Source organism: Quercus suber, unplaced genomic scaffold (genome assembly GCF_002906115.3).
Source record: "Quercus suber isolate HL8 unplaced genomic scaffold, Cork oak 2.0 scaffold_190, whole genome shotgun sequence".
Lineage (NCBI taxonomy): Eukaryota > Viridiplantae > Streptophyta > Magnoliopsida > Fagales > Fagaceae > Quercus > Quercus suber.
In genome coordinates, this window is record NW_027069648.1 from 149,177 (window position 1) to 163,477 (window position 14,301).

General features: G+C 31.5%; 1 protein-coding gene across 5 annotated transcripts; it reads left to right on the forward strand.

Moving 5' to 3' along the window:
• Positions 1–8,329: 8,329 nt before the first annotated feature.
• Positions 8,330–12,126, forward strand: LOC112029686 (beta-glucuronosyltransferase GlcAT14C). Of its 5 annotated transcripts, none has more exons than XM_024062368.2 (6): positions 8,332–8,467; positions 8,548–8,684; positions 8,815–9,408; positions 10,431–10,512; positions 10,817–10,932; positions 11,417–12,126. In XM_024062368.2, the coding sequence occupies exons 3-6, from the start codon at positions 8,889–8,891 to the stop codon at positions 11,986–11,988; spliced, it is 1,290 nt and encodes a 429-aa protein (XP_023918136.2). In that variant the 5' UTR covers positions 8,332–8,467; positions 8,548–8,684; positions 8,815–8,888; the 3' UTR covers positions 11,989–12,126. The 5 variants fall into 5 exon arrangements, with proteins under 5 accessions (XP_065634821.1, XP_023918136.2, XP_065634822.1 ...); XM_065778750.1 differs by having other exon boundaries at positions 8,579–8,684; XM_065778751.1 differs by having other exon boundaries at positions 8,596–8,684.
• The last annotated feature ends 2,175 nt before the right edge of the window (positions 12,127–14,301 follow it).

Genomic DNA, 14,301 nt, shown 5'->3' on the forward strand with positions numbered 1-14,301 from the left:
TTAGGATAAAAACAACTTAATTGTTCTTATCAATTTTCCTTCTATTGCAATTGTGTACTTTCCCCTACTACTTTATAAATTTTTTGGATACACCAAAAAAAAAATCAATCAAACACATTTTTTTTGTTCTCATCAGCCTTTTTTTTAATTAAATTGTTCTTGTCAATTTAATACATAGTTTAGGTTTGTTATTTTATCAATCACCACTTATTATTAACGTGATAGTTACTTTACAAGTACAAGTTTTGTAATGTGTAAAGGATAAGGACTAGAGATTAAGTGTCAAGGAGGAAACTTCAAGCACAAACACTTAAATTAGGTTAGAACAAAATTTCTATGACCTCACAAAAAAAAATCAAAAACTTCTTAAAAATCTATATTAAATCTCAACAAGTTAATTAGAAACTAGTGGCAGGTATACCTGTCATCTTATCCATATATGTTATCCCTCTCTGTCAATGTCAATGCACGCAGCTCTAAGAGTAACTTTGTGCTTGAGTTGGATTTGGAACTCTTTCAGAGTTCACTGCTACAAGGCCAAGGGGAAGGTCTGGTTAAGTCTTTGACATGTAACATATTCCGCCCGGATGGAATGGATTATTTTTACTAACTTATCTTACTATTTAGTTTATTTTTGTTATTATTTATGAGTTTTACCGTACTATTTCAGCTAGTTTTTATTTTTATCTACAGTATTTTAAGTAAACGTTTTCAGTTTCAGCCAAATAAGTAAATCTCAAATAAACAATGATTTTCTCATTTTAGGAAGTGCATTTTTTCTTTTTCTTTTTCTTTTTTTTGGGAGAACTAGGAAGTGCTTTTCATTTAGGTAGGATTTCATCAAAATCATATACCTTAAAGGCTTAAACATAATTGAATTAGGATTTCTACTTGAAATAAATGTCTTAACTTCTTATTCCTGGAATAGTTTTTCTTTGAAATTTTGATAAGCCATGACAACCGATAAAAGCCCAATTCCTGACTTCAATCATAATCAATCGTACATTGTTTTGTCTCGAATAAGAAGTAATAAATATCTAAATTATTTTGTTAAAGAATAATGACAAAGACGAATAAGGTTGCACCAAAAACAATGGTGGAATACCATTAGTAAATTTTTATATATATTTTTTATTTTTTTAATAAAAATTATAAGAGGGAGGAGGGAAATGTTTAAAAGCCAAGGGAGACCATGGCCGTTGACTAAAAATGTGGTGTATAAAAAGGTATTTAGCTACTTTTCAAAGGCAAAAAATATTTTCAATTCCTTTTTTCATTATTATTATTGAAAAATAAAATAAAATCCACTTACAAATGTCATTATGAGTTGGTTAGTACTTTAAATGAGATTTTTTTAGTTATTATTTCTCAATAAATTCATGATCTAATGCACGAGATTTCAACTTATTTTTATTAAAATAACCAAACGAGAAACGAGCTGGAGGTAGAGAGATTGCATTTCGTCATCTCTCTTGTCATTCTAATTTCTTACAAGATTTTTTATTTTTATTTTTTTTAAAGAGAGTTTTAATCTATGATGTCTGCTCCTGAAGATAACTCATTATCATAAGACTAAGACACCGATCGATTTTTGGTGTAGTCAGAAATTAAAGTTTAGAACTCTTATTCAACCAGATGAAGTACATCTATCTTGTGATTTCTTACAAGATAGATGTACTCCATAATTCATAACAATTGAGAATGAAAAACAATAAATTTGATAAAAAGCTCATACTTGAAGAACAATCATCAAAATGAATAAAACAACTTAGGGGTGTTTAGTTCAACTGTAATGTGCTCTTGATGTGATGCACATTATGATGATATAACATGAATAAAGTTTAACTATAAAATTGACTGTAGCCTTAGACTACAACCTTTCTTAATATATTTTTATTGAAAGTGAATTTTGACAAATTCACCATCGGATTATATGTTCTTTTTATATTCTCTATGTTTGCAAAATTTCTAAAAATTTAAAGATCAATAACTATATCATCAATAAATTGTTTAAATTGCAAGTTTTTGTAGTTTAAAATTAAACATAAAAAATAAGCTTATAGATCGTATAGTAAATATTATTTGATTAATACAAAATTTGACATGTGTATTAAGAGCATAAAGAACATGCAATTCAACGATTAGATTTTTAAAATATATAATAATGTTTATTTTATTTTATAAGATTGTAGTCCAAGGCTGTAACTAATTTTGTAGCTAAATTTTTTCTTTATGACATTAAAGTTTTTGATTTATTTTATTTTTTATAGGAAAAAATTTAGTTATAAAATTGGTTGTAGCCTAAAGCTACAACCTTACTTAATAAAATAAATATTACTAAATATTTTGAAAATCTAACCATTCAATTGCTTGTTCTTTACGCTCTTAATGCACATGTCAAATTTTGTGTCAATTGGATATTATTTACCATATGATCTGTAAGCATATATTTTATACATAATTTTAAACTATAAAAACTTGTAATTTAAATAATTTATTAATGACATAACTATTGATCTTTAATTTTCTAAAAATTATGTAAGCATGAAGTATATAAGAAGAAGATGTAATCCAATGGTGGATTTGTTAAAATTCATCACAAAAAAAAAAATATTGAATAAGATTGTAGTCTAAGGATACAACTAATTTTGTAGTCAAACTTTGTCATTTTTTATAACATTACCATAATTTAAAATTATAAAATATATTACATCATCTTAATCCTATCACCTTCCTAAACAATGCAATGTTATATTATTGTATTGAGATTACATTAATGTAAGATTATAATAACATAATATTACGGTGTAATGCAATATCATGGCAAACCAAATGCCCTCTTAGTGTACTCTTAGTGTACATATTTGAAGAACATCCATAAAAAAAAACAAAACATAATTGTATGGATTTTTTTAAAAAGAATTATAATCATTGTGGGATCTATAAATATTTGTTTACCTTTTTAATCAACTTATTTATTTTTTCCTATTTTCCTTCTTTTATAGCCAAGTCAACAAGGTAATACTTCCTTTCTCAGTTTGTCCTTTATATTTCTTATTGATGCCATAAAGATTTTTATTTTTATTTTTGACAACATAGTAAAGAGGTATTTGGCATGTCATACAAACTAGCCAATCAGAAATAATATACTCAGTTTTAATTGTTTTGAATTTTGTAAAAATTTCAAAAAATTGGTTTAATTTGAACTAAATATATTTCCATTAGAGACTAGTTGGTTTGAACTTTTAATTTGGTTATTTCAAATGAACATTTCATCTAAAAATGAATATTGAAATTTTGGCATTCCAAATACATATTTTCACAAAAAACAGGTTTTTAATTTGGCATTTTCAACTACATATCCCACTATGTTGCTTATAACCTGAGTCCAAAGAAACTAGATATAAAATAAAACAAATCAAATTTAAATTGGTTTTTCTCTTAAAAAAAAAATTAAATTGATTTTATTTTTGTTCAATTTAGGGTCCATTTGAGAACAGCTTATTTAGTTGAAACTAAAAACTTTTTGTTAAAAGTACTATAAATAAATATAAAAGTTAGCTGAAATAATACAATAGGATCCATGAATAGTACAAAAAGTGCAATAAGACCCATAAATAGTAACAAAAATAAGCTGAGTAAAACTCTAATGCCAAACGCACACTTATATTAGAATGTAGCTAATATTTCTGTTGTGTGTTAAGCCAAATGAATGTATTAATTATCTTTATTGAAAGAAAGAAAAAATATAAATTGATGTGAATTAATATTTGATTATCACCCTAAATATTAGTTGGATGATATTGAATTCAAATTCACTTTGTTCGTTTGTAGAACCAAATTTATGGTGGTTCTAGTTAGTTCAACTAATAAAGTTTCTGATGGTTGAATAAGAGATTTAGAGTTCAATCCTTGCCTACACCAAAAACCAATTGGTGTCTTGGTCTAATGATAAAGAGTTATTATTAGGAGCGAATACCATTGAAAAAAAAAAAAAATCAAACTTATGGTTCTAGTTCTACTCGATTTGACAAAAGACATGTTCCAATTATGGCCGTTCTTTACTTTATTAGTTTATTTTATTTTATTTTTTAATTTTTTTTAAAACCCCGCTTGTAAGACAAAGCCAAAAGTCATACCTTAGGATTGCGATTGGTAAATGAAATTGTTTTTCAAAGTAAACTTTGAAATGTTTAAGAGGTTAAAAGTAATTATCTCATTTATAAATCTTCCAATTTCAATAGTATATAACTTATTAAACTTTAATACTCTATATATGGAAGATGGTATTAACAAAATCTTTTAAAAATTGAATCAAGAATTTTTCTATGATATTAGTTTAGTTTAGTAATCTCTCACAAAATACAAAAATTTTCACAATTTTTTCAAGGAAGATCATATAACTACTTAGGTGTGTATGTGTTACGTTACATTTAGTAATGAAGATCACTTATCAAGATTTTTGTATCTCAACTGGCATCTCTTGATTTTTTTTTAGTAGAGATGTTCAGGATTTAAATTCCCACTTTCCTATTTTAACTATTGAATTTATCAACAAAAAAAGAGGTGACCTGCACATGGGTGCGTATTGGGCTTGGGCTCTCACACAAAACCTAACACTAATATACCTCTTTTTCTTTATTCTTTTGCCTTTCTCTCCTCTTCCTAAGGTCCATGGACTGCCCAACATATCTTAAGGTTCATGGTGGTTTGGTAATGATACCCAAAAGAGGTGCAATTTTGACCCAAAGGAGAAAGAACAGAACAAAGAGAGTTGGGAGGTGCCTGTTTCTGCTGTTTAAGATGTTAGCATTTTACTTTGTTCCCTTTTATTACTATGTTATATGTAGTTTGGTTATTGGTGGGCGGTTAAAATGTTCTCTCAAAGTCACTTTCTTAGCCTACCATGATGGACCATCTATTTTCCTTGTTGTGAACGCATCTACCTTTGAAAAATATATCCCTTCTTGTTTGCTTTCAGCTGAAGTTTTTTATTATTATTTGTTTTAAAATAATATATATATATATATATTTGGTATAGTTAGTTTGACAATGTAACATTGTTCACTCCCTTTCTCTTTCAACCTCAACTTTTCCCAACCAACATATATATACCTATCATATATTTGAAAGTGATTATTTATCAAGTTATTGCACTTGTTTGAAGTTACATTGAAGCTTTTTGGTGTTTCCAAAGGTATTAGTTCTTCCACACACTGATTTATTATTATTATTTTTTTTTATTTTCCTTCTTTTATAGCCAAGTCAACAAGGTAATACTTCCTTTCTCAGTTTGTCCTTTATATTTCTTATTGATGCCATAAAGATTTTTATTTTTATTTTTGACAACATAGTAAAGAGGTATTTGGCATGTCATACAAACTAGCCAATCAGAAATAATATAATCAGTTTTAATTGTTTGAATTTTGTAAAAATTTCAAAAAATTGGTTTAAATTTGAACTAAATATATTTCCATTAGAGACTAGTTGGTTTGAACTTTTAATTTGGTTATTTCAAATGAACATTTCATCTAAAAATGAATATTGAAATTTTGGCATTCCAAATACATATTTTTACAAAAAACAGGTTTTAAATTTGGCATTTTCAAGTACATATCCCACTATGTTGCTTATAACTTGAGTCCAAAGAAACTAGATATAAAATAAAACAAATCAAATTTAAATTGGTTTTTCTCTTAAAAAAAATTAAATTGATTTTATTTTTGTTCAATTTAGGGTCCGTTTGGGAACAACTTATTTAGTTGAAACTAAAAACTTTTTGTTGAAAGTACTATAAATAAATATAAAAGTTAGCTGAAATAATACAATAGGATCCATGAATAGTACAAAAAGTGCAATAGTACCCATAAATAGTAGCAAAAATAAGCTAAGTAAAACTCTAATGCCAAACACACACTTATATTAGAATGTAGCTAATATTTCTGTTGTGTGTTAAGCCAAATGAATGTATTAATTATCTTTATTGAAAGAAAGAAAAAATCTGAATTGATGTGAATTAATATTTGATTATCACCTTAAATATTAGTTGGATGATATTGAATTCAAATTCACTTTGTTCATTTGTAGAACCAAATTTATGGGGGTTCTAATTAGTTCAACTAATAAAGTCTCTGATGGTTAAATAAGAGATTTAGAGTTTAATTATTGCCTACACCAAAAACCAATTGGTGTCTTGGTCTGATGATAAAGAGTTATTATTAGGAGCGAATATCATTGAAAAAAAAAAAAATCAAACTTATGGTTCTAGTTCTACTCGATTTGACAAAAGGCATGTTACAATTATGGCCGTTCTTTACTTTATTAGTTTATTTTATTTTTTTAAAACCCCGCTTGAAAGACAAGGCCAAAAGTCATACCTTAGGATTGCGATTGGTAAATGAAATTGTTTTTCAAAGTAAACTTTGAAATGTTTAAGAGGTTAAAAGTAATTATCTCATTTATAAATCTTCCAATTTCAATAGTATATAACTTATTAACTTTAATACTCTATATATGGAAGATGGTATTAACAAAATCTTTTAAAAATTGAATCAAGAATTTTTCTATGATATTAGTTTAGTTTAGTCATCTCTTACAAAATACAAAAAATTTCACAATTTTTTCAAGGAAGATCATATAACTACTTAGGTGTGTATGTGTTACGTTACATTTAGTAATGAAGGTCACTTGTCAAGATTTTTGTATCTCAGGGTCCGTTTGGTTGTCGTAAAATATTTTCCGGAAAATAAGTATTTTCCGGAAATGCTATTTTCCGAAAAAAGAAAATATTTTTAAGTGTTTGGTTGTATTAGGAAAATTGTTGTGGAAAATATTTTTATGTGTTTGGTTCTATTAGGAAAATGCTATTTTCCTACCATTTTTTCACAATTTCCAGCAACAAATTCCGGTAACAACAACAACAGCAGCAGCAGCAAATTCCAGAACAACAACACAACAACAACAACACAACAACCACAACAACAACAGCAATCAGTTCATCAAAAAAAAAAAAAAACAACAATAACACAAAACCCACGGACAATCCACCATACACACCACCGCAACGGAAAAAAAAAAAAAAAAACAGAGGAGGACGATGAGATCGAGAGGGCGGCGCGATCGAGACGACGACGAGATCGGAGATGATGATCTGACCCAGAGGAGGACGGCGTGATCTCGGCGCGATCTCGCAGGCACGATCTTGGCGCGATCGAGAGGGCGGTGCGATCGAGAGGGCTGCGCGATCGGTGACGAAGGAGGCGACGAGATCGGAGACGAAGTAGGCGACGAGATCAAGGACGAAGGAGGCGACGGCGACGAGGATGGCGATCTGACCGGCGAGGACGTGCTTCAGGTGGAGTGCGCCTGGGCTCACCGTTTCTTCCTTCCTCTCTCCCTCTCTCTTCGTGCTCTGTTTCTAATTTTCCGGAAAATTAGATTTGAAGTGAAAATGAAAGGTGAAATCGTTTTCAGCCTTGACCACGGGTCAACGGAAATTAATTTCCGGAAAATGCATTTTCCGTGCGCAACCAAACATCCGAAAATGGTGAAAAGCATTTCCGGAAATGCTTTTCACCCGATTCAAACGCAGCCTCAACTAGCATTTCTTGATTTTTTTTTAGTAGAAATGTTCAGGATTTAAATTTCCACTTTCCTATTTTAACTATTGAATTTATCAACAAAAAAGAGGTGACCTGCACATAGGTGCGTATTGGGCTTGGGCTCTCACACAACCTAACACTAATATACCTCTTTTTCTTTATTCTTTTGTCTTGCTCTCCTCTTGTCCAAGGTTTTTAAACCCGGCTCGTTCATTGAACCATCACATGGGTGCGTATTGAGCTTGGGCTCTCACAAAACCTAACACTAATATACCTCTTTTTCTTTATTCTTTTGCCTTTCTCTCCTCTTTTGAGTCTTTTCCTAAGGTCCATTGACTGCCCAACATATCTTAAGGTCCATGGTGGTTTGGTAATGATTACCCAAAAGAGGTTCAATTTTGACCCAAGGGAGAAAGAACAGAACAAAGAGAGTTGGGAGGTGCCTGTTTCTGCTGTTTAAGATGTTAGCATTTTACCTTGTTCCCTTTTATTACTATGTTATATGTAGTTTGGTTATTGGTGGGCTTTCCATGGTCGGTTAAAATGTTCTCTCAAAGTCACTTTCTTAGCCTACCATGATGGACCATCTATTTTCCTTGTTGTGAACGCATCTACCTTTGAAAAATATATCCCTTCTTGTTTGCTTTCAGCTGAAGTTTTTTATTATTATTTGTTTTAAAATAATATATATATATATATATTTGGTATAGTTAGTTTGACAATGTAACATTGTTCACTCCCTTTCTCTTTCAACCTCAACTTTTCCCAACCAACATATATATACCTATCATATATTTGAAAGTGATTATTTATCAAGTTATTGCACTTGTTTGAAGTTACATTGAAGCTTTTTGGTGTTTCCAAAGGTATTAGTTCTTCCACACACTGATTTATTATTATTATTTTTTTTTGGTTGTTGTTGCTGGGGTAGCTTACACTTCTATAGCATGTTTATGGGACTGCGTGAAATTTTGGAGTTTGATAAGCTGTGCAGATTCCCATTGTATTGGCTTTCGTTTGTGTTTTTGAATCATACAGCAAGATAGAAGAAAAGTCTCTTTTGGCTGCAGTTATTGACCTATGGTAAACTTTTGACATATTCAATATGGTTCATAAAAAAATGCTTATGGTATTAGTCAAAGTTTCAAATATTTGTTCTTGTTGTGATCTGAATTAAGGATTCAATAGCATTCTATGTTTTGGTTCTATATAGGTTTTGAGAGAATTGAGGATTTATATTACGGGTGCCAGTTAAGCAACTCTTCCCTAAATTCATAAGCTGCTCCAATGAGAATATCCAAAGTTCACTCATGGATCCCGGGTTATCATCTGTGGATTCTGGTATTTTCAGTTAGTTTAATATTGTTGGGAGTGTTATCACGATCATTTCGAAGTGGTTTTTCTGATGAAAGCAATGAATATCAGCCACCAAAGATTATCCCATCCAAAGGGAATGGCTACCCCCCTGTAATTGCTTACTGGATTTTTGGTACTAAGGGAGAAAGTAGGAAAATGTTGAGGTTGTTGAAGGCAATATATCATCCAAGAAACCAGTACTTGTTGCAGCTTGATGCTGAATCATCAGGTCATGAAAGGGGAGAATTAGCACTTTCAATTCAATCTGAAAAGGTGTTCGAAGCCTTCGGGAATGTTAATGTTGTCGGAAAAAGTTATGCTGTTAACCAGATGGGTGCCTCAGCTCTAGGTGCCACACTTCATGCTGCTGCTTTGCTTCTTAAGATTAGTACCGATTGGGACTGGTTCATTACATTAAGTGCTTCAGACTATCCACTTATGACTCAGGATGGTAAATAGAACACTTCCACCTTTTTTTTTTTTTTCTATGGCCTGTGTACATTCTTCTACTTCATACTTCCATTATTCTAGATCTTGTATTTTACTTCATTTTGCACTAGGAGTTGACATTGATATCAATTAAAAAGGCACTTCTAGATTTGGTCCATCCAACCAACTTGGTTTAAAAAATGACTAAACGTAAAGAAAGTTCATAAATAATTATATGGCCCTATTCCAACTATCTGTGCTTTGCTTGTTTTCTGAAAGTAGAAAAGTAGGGGGAGTTATTATAATTTCAGTGTGGCCCGCCAGATTAAACTCAAAAAGCTAGCTTTTCTGGTGGTTGCCAAAAGCACTAAAGCAGACTTAGATTGCTTACCAACTACCACATATGATATATAACTATCCTTTCTATCTGCATCTCCCTTCTAGACTTATATTCCCTTTACATTTCATAACTGTAAAGTTTGTAAACCTCATCATGAACATTATGACTCTCCCACCATTATCACAGCATGCTATTCCACTGAATTATCACCCATGATCTATTGGTTTTACTGTTGTACATATACTGGAAAGCACATGTATTTATCAGTAGTTCTAACTATTATCACTAATCGTCCTTCTTGCCTAAATTTTAGAATGTCTAAAAGATCTGTTGTCATGCATCTATCTTTGTTGTAATAGTTCATACTTGTCTCACCACCAATCACTTCCAAATTTGTTAGCAGCCTCTTTTGCATATAATGATGCATATTTATTGTCTGATAGTAGCTGGTCTACCAAATAAGTTATATCTCAAAGAAGTTATAATCATTTAACCCATTTCCATTAAATTACTTGCAAATCAAATTGTCTGCACTCTGCATTGACAGCCAGAGCATTTAAATAATTTAAAAGCAAGGTAGTTTTGACTATAGAATATATGTTGTCAGTTGCCTTCAAGACCATCTTGTCACTTAAATGAAAGTCTCATCAAGACCTTAATTAACCCCCTAGTGCCAACAAGAAAAATCTTTTGTCTTTGTGCAGATCTCCTCCATGCTTTCACTTTCTTGCCAAGGGATCTCAACTTTGTTCATTATACTAACAAGACCAGCTGGATTTGGAAAGAGTAAGCGCTAGTCATTTGAATAATTTAGATGCGTTTTTCCACACTTTATTGATTAAAGTTGAGGTGCCTGACTAGTACATCAGGGGCAATGTGTTGCACCGCATCAAGCATGCAGAGCAAGCAATATGATTCAAATGAAATGATTTCAATAATGAAGATAGCTATTCTACAAGTTATCTTATTTGTATTTTCTCCATCCTATGATGAAGACATGCTCATTGATGCACTGCTGACAGGCACCTTGAAACTATTAGTCATTTATTTATCCCTCTACAGAATTTTAAAGTGGAGGCCATTGATGCAGGCGGAAACTGAGTAATCAAATTGTTGTAGACCCCAGTTTGCATAATCAAAAGAGCAGTCCACTTTTCTATGCTGTAGAGACCCGAGAAATGCCAGATGCTTTCGAATTATTTGGAGGTCAGTTACCTCTCTAATCCCAGGGACATATTTTATAGGCAGAAATTTACTTCTTTGAGTATAGAAAAATAGAAGAGCATAGGAAAATATGAGAATATGGAATGCAGTGTTCCAACATTAAGGTCCAACTTTAGAGCTTGAACAGTGATTACAATTTTTTTTCACAATTTCAGGAGATCTAAGATTAATTTATTAATTTTAAATCATAGGGGACTAATAGTCTATTAACTAGACAAAGACGATGTAACAAGTAAATGTTTTGGAAATTAATGTAAAAAGTTTGGTATAATGGCTGATGTCATAGTACTAGTTTGTTATAAGCAATGACAGAGGATCAATTTCATCTAAGTATAGTCTGGCATGACCTCTCCAAGGCCTTGTAAAAGTGGGAGCGTTTTGCACTGGGTACGACATTTTTTATACTTCGGTATGATTGTTACATGTGCAAACATGTTGCACTGATTCCCATTATTTTGTGTAACAGGTTCTCCTTGGGTTATCCTTACAAGAGCATTCATGGAATACTGCATTAGAGGATGGGACAATTCTCCAAGAAAACTACTAATGTACTTCAGCAATGTGGCTTACCCTCTTGAATCCTACTTCCACACAGTTCTTTGCAACGCAGCTGACTTCCAAAACACCACAGTGGACAATGATTTAAGGTACATTATTTGGGACACTACACATGGCGAAGCCAATGTCCTAAACATGTTACACTATGATAAAATGGTAGCTAGTGGGACAGTTTTTGCAAGGCCATTTCAAGAAGGTGATAGGGTGCTAAACAAAATCGATAACAGTGTCTTAAACCGTCCGCCAAATGGGTTGGTTCCTGGAGAATGGTGCATAGAAAAAGGAATGAATAGGAGTACAGAGACTTCAAAGCAGCATGAGGAATTATGTTCAACTTGGGGCAACATTAATGCTATAAAGCCAGGGTCTTATGGCATCAAACTTGGAGTTCTATTGTCTGAACTTGCTAGGGAAGGGACACTCAGAACTAGTCCATGCGAACAACAGTCAGAAAGTAGAAATATTACAAGAACCATGTGATGTGGAAATTTTTTTCAAATCTGATTAGATTAAATTCTTTTAGCCAAACATATTCATTTGTAAATTTTTGGTTTACAAGCTGCCCTTTAAATGTACTGTGCTGTAAACCAAGAAAAGAGATTAATTTCTTGTCTCCAATCTATTCTGTCCATTCTATATAACCGAAAAAGAAAAAAAAACACACTTACCCATGCCCATGCTGTCGACCAATAGTGTCCTTGCCTAATGGTAAGTTGCAACTTGCAACAAATGTAGAATAGAAGTCACGATGTAGCCACCATAAAGCAGATTTCACGGTTCAGATAGTAGTATTACCAGGGAAAAAGAGAGAAGAAAGTCTATAGACAACTTTTTGTGCCACTACTCATCACAATTATGACATGGGCAACTGTGAATGATGGAGTAAACGTGGTGGGTTCCTATGAAAGTAATGAAACTAGTTCACCAATCACAATTGCCCATGCAATTAAGTTGGGGCGAAATGTGTGGTTGTAGAACTGAAAAAAAAACAGGTAATGCTAAATCAGTTCGTCAAGGACCACCAAATTTAGCACAAGCTGATGAGTGTGATTGTCATTGGTGACTAATGAGTAATGACCAACCCTCTATTTATACGGGGAGGGGAAACACCTTGGTCTATAAGTTTGGATGAGTTCTAAACTCTCCAAGGCTACTATCATCATATTATCAAGTACTCCAAGCTGGAATTGAAGTGTTAATGGGTGACACTAGGATCTAAAGTCTAGTTTTTTTTTTTTTTTTTTTTTTTTTTTTTTTTTTTTTTTTTTTTTTCACACGATTTTGGCATTTTTCTTATCCATTTTTGAGTTACAGATACAATTTAGCTATTTTAAGGTCAAATGATGGTAGTGGATATTTAGAGAGTGATTTAGTTTGTTGATTTTCCTTTTGCAGTAGTGATGGATGACCTCACTAAAGCATTCAAGAGGAAGTCCCTTGGTATATTTTTTGCAGATAATATTGTTTTTGTTGATGATACTAAACTCAGAGTTAATGCCAAATTAGAAATTTTGCAAGGCACTCTGAATCTAAAAACTTTCAATTAAGTAGGACTAAAACTAAGTATTTGAAATGTACATTTAATAAAGTAGAAACCAAAGCAGCGCACCCGTGTCGAATTCATGCCGTCCACAGATGATTTTTTTTTGTTTCCCAACGCGGCCTAATTCGGTCTGAAACGGTTCGAAATAGGACTTGATTTGGTCCGAAATGGGCAAAATCTTTTTTTTTAAAAAAAAAAGTAAGATTGTGATCAAAACACATCTTCGTCGACAATATATAGAAAACGTAAAAGATGTGCTCTTAAATTAATATATGTTTACCATTATATGAAAAAATGTTTAGTAATATATATAAATATAAATAAAAATATATTTAATGATTAATTAATAAATGGGGTATCTACAATGACTTAGGTTCAACTTTAAATAAATTAGATCAAGTTAATAATCTCATCTTAAAATCCTAATAACTGGTGGCAAGTCCATTAAATTAACTAGTAAGCTACTCGTGTGATGCATGGATAATATTGTAATGTTTTATATAAATGATTTTAGAGAATGTTGGAGATGTATTATAGCATAATTATTATAGAACTTTATTAGTAATAAGTTCATCATAAAAGACAATAATTATAAATTATACACATATATCCATTAGTAATTCCTTTCTCTTTTCTCTTGAATTCTAAAAAAAAAAAAAAAAACACATCTCAAACACCCACAAATCCATAACGTCTAACCTTGACATCAAAATCGTAATTGTTGTTGTCATTCAATATAAAACGCAAGCCTCCTTTTCTTGGTTGTAGCCACCTCATATAGGTCAGGATTAGATGAAATAGCAATGTTAAAGCTAAGTAGGTGTGTCGAAAATTAAAGGTAAATGACATCGTTTTTGTTTGTATATATTTGACATGGATGACATGAAGAGCTATAGGCAGACAATAGTGAATTAAAATATAATGAGTTTTGTGTGTATGTACAAGGAATGAAAAGTCTTAAACATTGAACCAAAGAATACAAAGAATATTTATTTTTTGAAACATCAACATGGAAAAGTCTTAACATCTTAGTCTTGAATGATATTGATTATACCAACACACCGCCTCCCTCCCCTTTGCACTAAAAGCGCATGCGAAGGGCCCATTATGATTTAGGAGTTGAATGACATTTGTATCAGCAATATTGATACTCACTCAATATGGAAAACGAATAGGGCAGATTAGGATAATAAATCATACTTTTCTTAAAATATCACAGTAAAGGCTCAAAGAATTGCAAGAATCAAATA

Excerpts from the sequence above, each read along its gene's own strand:
- LOC112029686 (XM_065778749.1), top strand. The coding sequence starts at position 8,889 with ATGAGAATATCCAAAGTTCACTCATGGATCCCGGGTTATCATCTGTGG. Across the intron at positions 9,409-10,430 it reads TCCACTTATGACTCAGGATG|ATCTCCTCCATGCTTTCACT; the intron begins GTAAATAGAACA and ends GTCTTTGTGCAG. Across the intron at positions 10,513-10,816 it reads ACCAGCTGGATTTGGAAAGA|GCGGAAACTGAGTAATCAAA; the intron begins GTAAGCGCTAGT and ends CCATTGATGCAG.